The sequence below is a fragment of the Prionailurus viverrinus genome, chromosome X (genome assembly GCF_022837055.1).
Source record: "Prionailurus viverrinus isolate Anna chromosome X, UM_Priviv_1.0, whole genome shotgun sequence".
Taxonomy (NCBI): domain Eukaryota; kingdom Metazoa; phylum Chordata; class Mammalia; order Carnivora; family Felidae; genus Prionailurus; species Prionailurus viverrinus.
The window spans coordinates 102,210,540-102,222,556 of record NC_062579.1 but is presented as its reverse complement, the minus strand read 5'-3'; the positions used below and the strand labels follow the sequence as shown (position 1 = coordinate 102,222,556).

Sequence of the window (12,017 nt, the reverse complement as noted above, 5' to 3'; positions counted from 1 at the left end):
ATAATCATTCATGTTTTTCTTATTCCATAACAAGGGAGCACTAATTTGAATTCTCCCTCCCAAAAGACCCAATATAAGGCACGTCTCCATGCTTCCTTCCTAATTCACATCCATCATCCAGAAGGCTTCTAACTTCTGGGATTACAATAGATATCCATAATTCCACTGGGTTTATGCACCTCTAAGTAAAATGCATTTAAAAACATACCAATGGCCACTTAAATGACTTCCATGACCTTTACTTAATTAGCTCAAAACTAATGGCAAATGAAGCATACTATGGACACTGGGAAGTAGACAGGAATTTAGGGGTATTAAATTCTAGTAATTTTTGGCCATCGTAATCTCACTATGTAGTTCAACAGAGTCTATCAAGAGGAAATAAGTGATTATCTCCATGCACATACTGCCCCATTCTGTAGTTTCTTTGGATCAGGCTTCTTTCGCACGGTGGTAAAGCTCCATTCAGGATGAGTATTATTTTCTCTGCTGGTGGATTCCCTAAAGAGATTGCCCAAAATACTAATATAAGTTCCTAAATAATTCAGCTTGGTGAAAATATCAAATCAATGCAGCCACACTCTGAAGAGTTGTCCCGATATAGACAAAAATCATAGTATAAAAAAGGATGTGATCTCAGTTTCAGGTAGATACAATTTACTTGAAGAAGAGCAGTAGTTCTCAACTCTGAAGTATGCATCAGGATCACATGTGGAGACCTCTTATTGTATAGAAAGGCCTGCCCACACCCCTCCCCACTGACTGGATCAGGATCTCCTGTAGTGTGGCTTTTGATTCTTTAAAACAATTTTTTTCATGTTTGTTTGTTTGTTTATTTTAAGAGTGAGAGAATCCCAAGCAGGCTCCACACTGTCCGTGCAGAGCCCGATGTGGGACTTGAACTCACAAACCGTGAGATCATGACCTGAGCCAAAACCAAGAGATGGACGCTTAACCGACTGAGCCACCCAGGCGCCCCTTTGGATTCTTTTTTAACATTCCGTGTGCTACTTTCATGGGCCGCTAAGGCCAACAAACCATTACAACAAGGCACAAAAATCATCCTGGTATTTTTTATTGTTTTCAAAAGTAGGGCAATTTCTCATAAAGGCAGGACTCTGAGAGTATTGTCTAAAGAAATTTAGTGTTGTCTTTGTGCCAATTCATCAAGTGGAAGAGAAAATTCTGGTATAACCCACAGACTTTCCTAGTCTAAATTAAGTTATGGACTTAGAAGATAAGATGTCAATGTAAATGCTGCAGTTAAAAACTGGTGTAGCTTTTTTAGGAGGGTCCAAATCACACATAAATGAATACTTAAATATATCAGTCTGATCACAGTTCAGGACATGGCCAAGAGGTGGGAAAGGCCTGGCAGTCAGTGCTCCAGAGGGATTTTGCAGGTTTCCCCCAAAGTATGAGAAGACATAGCCTTTATCACTTTGGGCAAACTGATGTAACACTTTTAATAGAATCTTGTTCCAAAATTTTGTAATATACTCAAGTATCCACTAGGGGTTAGACCGAGACCATTTAAAACTAGAGCAATTCACTTCTAAGAAAAAACATGTTTCTAAATTCATTGTACTGCACAGACTGTGATTTTAAAAGCTTTTCACAGTTTCTACTATAAAAATTGAAAACACAGCTTCCATTTTATGCTAGAGAAAGCATAGTGGATACTGGTTAGAAGATACGCAGTATTCGAACGGGCTACCTACATAACAATGAAATGATTTGTACATACGAATCAGAGCCCTCAGAATCAGATTCATCATCACTGTGCCCTTCTGCCTTCCATCTCTTAAATCGATCTATCAGTTCGGTCAGATAAGAAGTCTTCTTTGAATTTTTTACAATGAATTTGTGTTTCAGAAGTTCTTTAGCTGTAGGACGCTAGGGAAAGATATGAAGGTCACATGAATATTTCGAGGCCCTTTATGATTGCAAGGTGTGGTAAAAAAAAGTAACTTCCATTATTAAGCTGAAAAGGTATGTCTGAAAAGTATGTCTACAGACACAAGGACAGCTAAAATGCTGTAGGGCAATGGCTAATTCTACTCTTTGAAGTGGCTCAAGGCAACCAAATTAAATTTACTACTCTGGTACCAATTTGTTCAAACACAATGGACAAAAAGGTGGCCTGTCCACCAGCAAACTGGCAGGTGGGGCCTTCTCCAAAGCAGAGAGACACGTGGCAAGGTTTTGAAAATGGAGTAAAAATTTACAACCATTTCACAATAGTGCTTTAAAAATACTTTTATTATATTTACTGTAAGTTGAAAAAACTGGATGAAAACTAGCAAGGCTAAAACTTTTATTATCATCTGCACCTATCATGTGATCCCCAGATTAATCCTCTCCCCGTCACACGTGAATTCATACTGCACCTAAATACAAATGCCACATCCTGTGGGGGATATTTCACTCCTAGTATTTTGTCAATATCAGAATGTTCATTCTCAATTTTAAAACAGTTACATCACAACTTAGTTCTTGTACACTTCTAGCTTTTAGAAGTCACCAGGCAGCTTTATTTTTGAAGTAGTAAAGCAACTGTGATAAAATCTGCCAGGTAGACGAGTGGAGTTCACTAGACATCAGTAAAAACATGCAACTTCATGTTGGAATTTCTCAACGTTAAATTTTGAAACGAGTGAAAGGCACACATAACTTTTCATGAAAAATGAAAACACTGTTGAATAAATATCACTGTGAATAGTTACACGTGTGCTTTAATAGTGACATCCTACAACAGAAACCTTATTTCTCAAATTTCCTTCCTGCTGAAATAGGAAATGATCAATAGAATAAGGAGGAAGCTAGGGGCCATGAGCAAGAGAAAAAGATACAGGGCAAGGAGAAAAGTAAGTAAGGACCTTGTTAAGAACTGAACAGAATTAGCAAGACAGGGGGGAGAACCAGGTTCCTAGAAGGATCTTAGACAATTTTCCCATGCACTGTATTCCCCGCTGTAGAAAAACTACATTTGCTTTAAACAGCTTTAATAATAGAAAACAAATAGTAGTAAGAGCAATATATACTCACAAATGATGGATCTTTGTTCAGGCAAGCATCAATAAACTCCTTGAAGGACTTTGTAAAATCTCCAACAAGAGTTGGAGGGTTGTTTTTTGGAATAAGAAACAGAACTCTCATTGGATGCATATCAGAGTTGGGTGGCTCTCCTTTGGCTAGCTCAATAGCAGTAATTCCCAATGACCAAATGTCAGCCTGAGGTAAGAGAAAGAAAAAAATATTACCTCGAAATTCCATTCCAGCAGACTGCCACAAAATAGCCTATGGGTCATATGATATTAAAGTGTCCTGGGGCACCTGGGTGGCTCAGTGGGTTGAGCGTGTGACTCTTGGTTTTGGCTCAGGTCATGATCTCAATCTCATGATTCATGAGGTCGAGCCCGGTGTCAGGCTTCTTGCTGACAGTGTGGAGCCTGCTTCTCTTTCTGCCCCTCGCCTGCTCACTCTCTCTCTCTCTCTCAAAATAAATAAATAAACTTTAAAAAAGGTGTCTTAAAAGGAGTGCCTGGCCGGCTCACCTGGAAGAGCATGCAATTCTTGACCTTGGGGTAGTAGATTCAAGCCCCAAGTTGAGGGCAGAGAGGACAGACATACATACATAAACAAACTCAAAAAAAAAATGAAGTGTCTCGAGAAATGCAATGGCAATAAATTTTTATTAATATAATTCATTTATTTAAAAAAATTAACAAATTCCTGGGGTGACTGGATGGCTCAGTCAGTTCCGTGTCTAACTCTTGATCTCAGCTCAGGTCTTGATCTTAAGGGTGGTGAGGTCAAGACCCACATTGGGCTCAGCACTGGGTGTGAAGCCTACTTAAAAAAAGAATTATCGGGGGCGCCTGGGTGGCGCAGTCGGTTAAGCCTCCGACTTCAGCCAGGTCATGATCTCGCGGTCCGTGAGTTCGAGCCCCGCGTCGGGCTCTGGGCTGATGGCTCAGAGCCTGGAGCCTGTTTCCGATTCTGTGTCTCCCTCTCTCTGTGCCCCTCCCCCGTTCATGCTCTGTCTCTCTCTGTCCCAAAATAAATAAAAAACGTTGAAAAAAAAATGAAAAAAAAAAAAAAAAGAATTATCGGATGAGCACCGGGTGTTGTATGGAAACTAATTTGACAATAGATTTCATTAAAAAAAAAAAGAATTATCAAATTCCCTAACTTTTTGCCTGGCACCATATTCTAGATACTGAGGATTCCAGTGGTGAATAAAGCAGACAAAAATCTCTGCTCTGAAGGGGCTTGTGTTCTAACGGAAGAGACAAATATGTAAATTATACAATGTCAAGAGACAAATATGTAAATTATACAATGTCAGATGGTGCTAGGTTCAATGAAGAAAATAACAAATCAGGATCACGGAATAATGGATGATTGCAAGGGGTTGCAAATTTACATGGGATGGCTAGGGAAGACTATTCTGTGAGGTAATGTTTAGGCAGAGACCTGATTGGGAGGAAAGTTATTCCAGATAGAAGGAATGGTGAGTGCAAAGGTCCTGAGGCCAGAGCGTACTTGCTATGTTTGTGGGACATAGCACCCACTGTGGCCAAAGCAGATAGAATATAGAGGGAGAGTAATAAGAGATGAGGTTGAGGAGGCAGACAAGGGCCAGATCATCAAGAGCCAGGTATGTGATAGTAAGGACTTTGGATTTTATTCTAAGTGGAATGGAAGGCCATTGAAGGGAATAAGGTCCAAATATGATCAGCATCCAGGGAACTAATGGTTTAGCAGTAACACTTGACATAACTCTAGCTTTAGAAATACTTCTAAAACAAGGAAAACTGGGACGGTTTATTATATAGAATAGCATGCTCTATAAAACCTATTATTAAAAACTAAAGTTTGTACAGGTAACACTTTACTTTTGAGTCATAAGCCGACTGTTGAATAACTTCAGGAGCCATCCAAAATGGTGTTCCCACAAAGGTATTTCTTTTAATTTGTGTATCTGTCAGCTGGCCAGCAACTCCAAAGTCAGCAAGTTTAACATCTCCTTGTTCTGACAGCAAGACATTGGCAGCTAGGAGGAAAAAAGAAAACAAAAAACGCTCAGTTTCCTCAGAATGCAGCTACTTTTCTCAGGTTCATGTAAGATTTTTGTATACCTTTTATGTCTCGGTGAATTTTCTTTTCTGAATGCAGATAGTCCAGACCTTTCAAAATTTCCTTTAGCATGGTAGCAATCTGGAACTCATCAAATGGACCAGCTCGAAGCTTAGGGGGAAAACACACACACTTTTACAAACATATATAAGTTCCAAACAATGAAGTACTAACTTGATATGATCTTTGAAATAAGGGAATCACTTAGATATATGAAGCAATTCTGCTTATTAAGCCAATATTTAAACAAAGGAGAAAAAGATTAAAAAGGTAAGGGAAGATAGTAAACAAGTTAAGTCTGAAATGGTTAAGGCTGAAATGGTTTTTAAATGGATTAGATTTAATCTCAAAAGATAATACAAGCAGTGTTACCTCTGTATGTACTAGCTCCAAATCGTGAGGTTCTTAAATATTTACATCAAAGATTTAAGAAATACTCTTAAATAATGACAGAACTAGCTTTCTTTTCTTTTCTTTCTTTCTTTGGCTAGGAAAAAAGAAATCAGCTACTTAAATTTTGACATTTGCTATTTAAATGATTAATTATTTACACTAAACTGATTTTGAGATCAAAAAGTCTGTAAGATTTCCGCAGCAACTCAGCTCAATGGTACAGGTCAGCCACAGCACAGTTCTTAGCATTTATGTATCTCAATAACACTGTAAAGCAGGCAGCCTTTCCGAGGCTGAGATTTTAAAAGTTAGTCAGGAATACAACAATTAATCTGTTCAGACTTCATTGTAAAAAAAAAAAAAAAAAAAAAAAAAAAAAGATCGAATCATGAAGGGGTATGGTTTTTTAACTAAATGTAACACATTTCCCCTTTCTTTCCCCATCCCCGTCCTAAAGCCAATAGTTCCAACTGGAATACAAGGAAAGCAATGATTAGGTTTCGGGAGAACTTGTAATGGAGTATCTGAAAATCTCCCTTTAAAATAAATGGCTATTTTAAAATTCTGGTACCTCATAAAGCACAAACAGTGGACTGTACAATATTATTACAGGAAGGGTGGGAATCTGAAGTCAGGGCTGAGGTTGAGCTGTTTGCTGGAAGGAGGGAGGAGGTGGTGAAAATCAAACATCGCCCACTCTGCCTCACACTGGGAGGGATTCACAGCTCTTTGGCACCTTGTGTATTTCATCTTTCATGAATGCCATATTTATTCTGAATAAAGGGCACTTTCATGTTGCAATTTAACAGCTTAAAATAGAACCCATACTTCAGTTTCACCACTAAATATTAGCTGTGGTCTGGATATACAGTATACTCCAGGGATGCCCGTAGTTCAATAGGTGCCTTTCCTAGGTAACATTATCTATTTACTTATAAGTCTATTAACTTCCACTCCAAAAGTTTCTATTTAAACAGTAGTGATTAAAGTTGTTCTCAAAGGTGAAAATGGCATTTTATTGATTGCCGGCAATGAAATTCTGAGGTACTACCAAATAATTTAAAGACAAATGTTGGTACCACTGATCAGAAAATGTTGACAGGGCCAGAGGAGGTATGCCCTCACTCACTTAAGAAACTGGGCAAGGTCTGGGATGCCCCGGTGGCTCAGTCGGTTGAGCATCCGACTTCAGCTCAGGTCATGATCTCACAGCTTGCGGGTTCGAGCCCCGTGTCGGACTCCGTGCTGATAGCTTGGAGCCAGGAGCCTGCTTTGGATTCTGTGTCTCCCTCTCTCTCTGCCCCTCCCTTGCTCCTGCTCTGTCTCTCTCTCTCTCTCAAAAATAAAATAAACATTAAAAAAAAGAAATTGGGCAAGGTATATATAAGGGACACTACTTATCATTCTGAAGGGCTTCTGAAAGTGGCCTGGATAAGCCAGTGTGTTACCTAATACAGAATTTTAAAGAATATATTTAAGTAAAAACAAACAAAGAAGAGGTCCTCAAGACCCACTGGCTCATCTGGTATATTTAGGTCCAGCTTCAAATTCAGGAAAAATAAAATCTCAATTAACTGGGTACTGGAGGAAGATGGTGGAGTCGGGGAGAAGCCATGGCAGGGCAATGGGAACTGGGTAGTACAGCTGGGTTTTTCTGGTGCATTATCAGACAGAAAACTCTTTCAAGCCTTGTGGTTAAAATGTATCATTAGCCATGTTGACAATGATGAGAGAAGGAGAAAAAAGGGAGCTGGAGTGATAGAGGAGGTAAAGTAGATGGAACAGAGATTGCTATTCCCTGGGAGAGAGAGAACGCTGAGATCTTGGTCCACTGTCCCTGGAGTGCATAACTGAACTTGTCTTCAGTGGCCAAAGACAGTGCCGTGTCTCTAATAGCTAATATCTCTGCCTCCAGGGCCAGTGTACTGGCCTTATTGTCAACTGAGGACATGCAAGAGCGGGTCACCTGCTCTTTCACAGACTGTATACTTGTGGGCCTGGGGATCTTCCCCACTCCTGTGACTTTCAGCTGGTCCTAATGCAGCAGGTTATGTCAGTGCCTTCTCTTACGGTTAGCATATTGTTTCCAACTTTTGTCTTTGGTGCTCATATTTTATCCTCCTAACCTTATCATATGTGTTTTTGTTGTAAGCCACTGCAATTCCCACTGGAAAGAAGTGAGGTATGATTTAAAAAAATCAGAGTCTGTTCATGTATAACTAATTTTTTTCAAGAATGGGAGAGAATCGGGGTGCCTGGGTAGCTCAGTCGGTTAAGTGTCCAACTTCAGCTCAGGTCATGATCTCGTGGTTCACGAGTTTGAGCCCCGCGTCGGGCTCTGTGCTGGCGGCTCCGAGCCTGGAGCCTGCTTCGGATTCTGTGTCTCCCTCTCTCTCTGCCCCTCCCCCACTCATGCTCTGTCTCTCTCTCTCTCAAAAATAAATAAACATTAAAAAAGTTAAAAAAAAGGAATGGGAGAGAATCTTGAAGTATACACTATAAAATGTTGATGTCACTTACAAGTCATAATCGCATTCCATTATTTAGGCACCAATTTAAAGTGAGAAATATTGGGGCACCTGGCTGGCTCAGTCAGCATGTGACTCTCGGGGTTGTGAGTTCGAGCCCCATGATGGGTGTAGAGATTACTTAAAAATAAAAATCTTAAAGTGACAAATATTCTCTTCTCAGCATCCCTGTCGTTTTTTCTTGTCCCTGGTAGCAGTCCCCTCCCTCAAACCCAATCCTTCTTAGATTCCCCAAATGATAGCATTTGTTTGTACGGCACTATACACGGAGAAGAAACAGCACATTTTCTCATCATTTGCCCTCCTTACAAAGGCCAGTTAAATGTTTATAATTCAATCACAGTATTATTGAATTCTTGAGCTAGGGACACAAACTCGAGAGATCATTCATCTAATTTCTTCATTCAACATGTGAGGAAATTAAGGCACAGAGGTTCAATGACTTGTCCATTATTAGCCAGCTAGTCAACGGCAGAACCAGGTCTAGGACGTAGGTCTCTTGATTTTTAGCTACGACAGGGCTAAAAACATCTTAAGTTTATTGAATTTATGCAACTTGGCAATTTGTTGTATTAGGCAGAGATCAGAACGGCAGGATGAAATTAAGAGACTTCACTCAGAGATTACATAAAACTGACCAAACTACTACTACAGCTCACATTATTAGTTAGGGTTGGGCCAGCGTCCAGTGCTTAACATTGCTATTGCTGATCCTGCTGACGGCAGTGCACTAGCTTTGCCAATGCCCACGAAACAGGGAAGACATATGGTTAGCACCTTGGGGGACCAGAGAAGGTAACTATGATAAATTTGGAAAGAGCTCTGAATATTTAAAGGGTAGGAGGAGGATCATGGAGCAGTTGAGACGCTTCTTGTGGAGCTAATGAAAAAACTATTGTGTAATAAAACTATGTGACAAGACAAATGGAAATGAGGCCATTTAACTTCAGGAGAAGAAAGAGATCTGACTCCATAAGCATGAAGGATTATTCTACAAAGAAATACCAGTTGTGTTCTATCACTAGAGAGGAGAAAGACAAAATGAACTCAAGCTTTGGGATGTACGAATTAGATGAGACACAAGGAAGGATTACCTAACTCAGCAACAGACTAAAATGAGATGAATTCCTAGAAGGAGATGAGACTCTCCATCAAATTTAATTACCACTTCTTTAGAATGCTTTAAATATGGTTCTGTTTAAAGGAAAGAAAATCTTAGAGTCATTTCTGTTCACAGGATTATTTGAAACTTTGGAGCCATTGGCAGGGAGGATTAAACCCCTTTAGAAATATTTAATCACTTACAGTTAGGGAAACTCATCTCCACTTAAAAATAAGAGTTAAAATGTTACTTGATGATCTTAGTCATCAAAACACTTTATTTTTAGAGACAGCATACTCTTATCATTTCTAAATCCAGGAGCATGCTAAGACAATATAAGTCACAGAATATCCAAGATGGAGGGGTGCCTGGGTGGATCAGCCAGTTTAACGCCCGACTCTGGAATTCGGCTCAGATCATGATCCCAGGGTCGTGGGATTGAGCCCTGTGTCAGGGTCCGTATATATTTTCAAGATGGAAGAGAACTTAAAAATAACTTAGTGCAACTTCTTTGTTTTATAGGATATCCAAATGTAAGAAATTTGTGTGCCTGGTTCACAGTCACAGATTCGGTTACAAAGACCGCTCTCCCCATCTCTACTACACCAAGTTGCCTCTAGTAATTCATATTGAATTTTAAATACAACGCCATATTAATAAAGATTTAAAAGGGAGAAGAAAACAGCAATGACAGAATCACACTAACTTGGGGAAAACAACCAGTGTTTCTCAAAGGAATTTATGTGTGTGTTCCCATCTTCATTGGGTGGAACTTTTCCTGTTCACTGCAGGATTTTAGCATCCTGATCTTTGCCCACTAAAATGGCTGTAACACTTCCAAGTCAGTATGACAACCAAAAGTACCATCACATTTCCAAATGACCTATAGAGGGGCAGAGAGAATTCTGCAGAGAATTGGGTCTGCAGGCGCACTTGGTGAGAACCCAAGAACTAGTTTTAGTGATACTTATCTGAATTACATATTTCAAAAATCCAAGAACGTTCAGTCTTTTCAGGGAAACGCCTGCAAAGTAAAACTCTAAACTGATGGCAATGGTCACACACAGTCCTAATTTGGGGAGCTTTATTTCATGAAGCTATTTGCGTTTCATATATACTCTAAAAACGTCAGCAATATGCCCAATCTTGCAATACGGCTCAATCTATAGTCCTGAATAGAGACCTTAATTTGAATGTATTATCTAAAGCAACCACCCAGCTTGCCCAAAAGCCATTGCTTACTCAAATTAAAATAAAAAAAGCTAAAGTACAGACAGGTATGTGTGTAATTATCTAAAAATACTTACAAGATCCAGTGCTGAACCACCACCCAGGTATTCCATTATTATCCATAATTTTGAACCCTGTAAAGTTATGAAACAATTTAATCATTACAAGCCTGAGCGAAATAACATAGTAGCATAAAACATTAAATCTGACAAACTAATGTACTGGTTCTAAAATACAAGTTTAAGATTAGTTGTTTGAAACGCAGAATATATTTTCCCACAGAGCATTACAGATAAAAGTTCTGAGTCTTGACCTTTCTCCCTACCTATTTAGCTTGTGATATAGCTAAATAAATACTGTTTTTAAAATTGTTGAACTATTAAAAATTGTTACAAAACCCAGAAAAAATAAACCAGAGCCTTAAATTATTATTTTGAATGATACTGAAAGGAAAAGATAGTTACATTAAAGAATGAGGAGGTATGTGGAGACTTGTAGAAATTTTAAAGTGTATTCATTTTGAGAGGAGAGAGCAGAAGTGGGAGAGGGGCAGAGAGTGAGAGGGAGAGAGAGAGAATCCCAAGCAGGCTCTGCACTGTCAGCACAGAGCCTCACATGGGGCTCAAACCTATGAACTGCGAGATCATGACCTGAGCTGAGGTCGGATGCTTAACTGACTGAGCTATCCAGGCGCCCCTGGTGTGTAGATGTGTAGAAATTTTAAATGGGGCTTCTGGGTTTTTCGCATATGATTTTAGAGTTTGAGGACACTAGACAGTTTGCCTTGTTTCAGTTTTTGGCTTTTGTTTGCATGTACTTTCCCACTTTCATCAGCCATGATTAATGGGCATTTTTGGTACACAGGTGGAGCTTAGAAAGAATTAGTGTCCCTCTCCCTCCGCACCCCACCGTGTCCCACTGCCGAGGTAAATGGATACGAGAAAGGGAGTGCGTAGCTTAAAGAGCATATGATTACTCCAGGTGGAATTTACGTCACTGTAAATTGTCCAAGAAGCAATGGGGCTCATCGGCAGAGTATATATAAATTCCAAATCAGGTATACACACACATGTACACAGACACCCTTCAGCGCCATCAGATACAAATCAGAATAAACCATCGAATCTGTTCTTCTTTCAGCTCTAGCTTGAAATACTATGGACACTTCTCTCCCCATGTCATCAGTAGTATTCTCTGAATTTTTGTGGGAACACAGAATTGACTGTAAGTAGAACGGTTGAGTTTACTCTACTGGCAAGTATACAAGTTGTGAGTGGCTTGTGTTTTATAAGTCCATTATAAGTAAGGCGTTTAGAATTTGGAAAGCAAGCATTTTCCCTTAGAAATAATGTCTAGGTTCCTGGGGTAATCCCCCACAAAAAGACAATTTAACACAAAGGTATCCATAGTACAGCATGAGGAGTGCCAGAGAAACAAACTACTATTTTTTTTTTAATTTTTTTTTTCAACGTTTATTTATTTTTGGGACAGAGAGAGACAGAGCATGAACGGGGTAGGGGCAGAGAGAGAGGGAGACACAGAATCGTAAACAGGCTCCAGGCTCCGAGCCATCAGCCCAGAGCCTGACGCGGGGCTCGAACTCACGGACCGCGAGATCGTGA

General features: G+C 39.6%; 1 protein-coding gene across 1 annotated transcript in view; it reads right to left on the bottom strand.

The window, feature by feature from the left end:
- The window catches only part of STK26 (serine/threonine kinase 26), a 55,215-nt gene that overhangs the window by 4,018 nt on the left and 39,180 nt on the right, over positions 1-12,017 (bottom strand). The window contains exons 4-9 of the mRNA XM_047844237.1: positions 10,473-10,529; positions 5,145-5,253; positions 4,902-5,059; positions 3,049-3,234; positions 1,748-1,896; positions 408-501 (exon numbers count right to left, since the gene is read on the bottom strand). Of these exons, the coding sequence (XP_047700193.1) occupies positions 408-501; positions 1,748-1,896; positions 3,049-3,234; positions 4,902-5,059; positions 5,145-5,253; positions 10,473-10,529 (753 nt within the window). The remainder of the gene's footprint in view (positions 1-407; positions 502-1,747; positions 1,897-3,048; positions 3,235-4,901; positions 5,060-5,144; positions 5,254-10,472; positions 10,530-12,017) is intronic.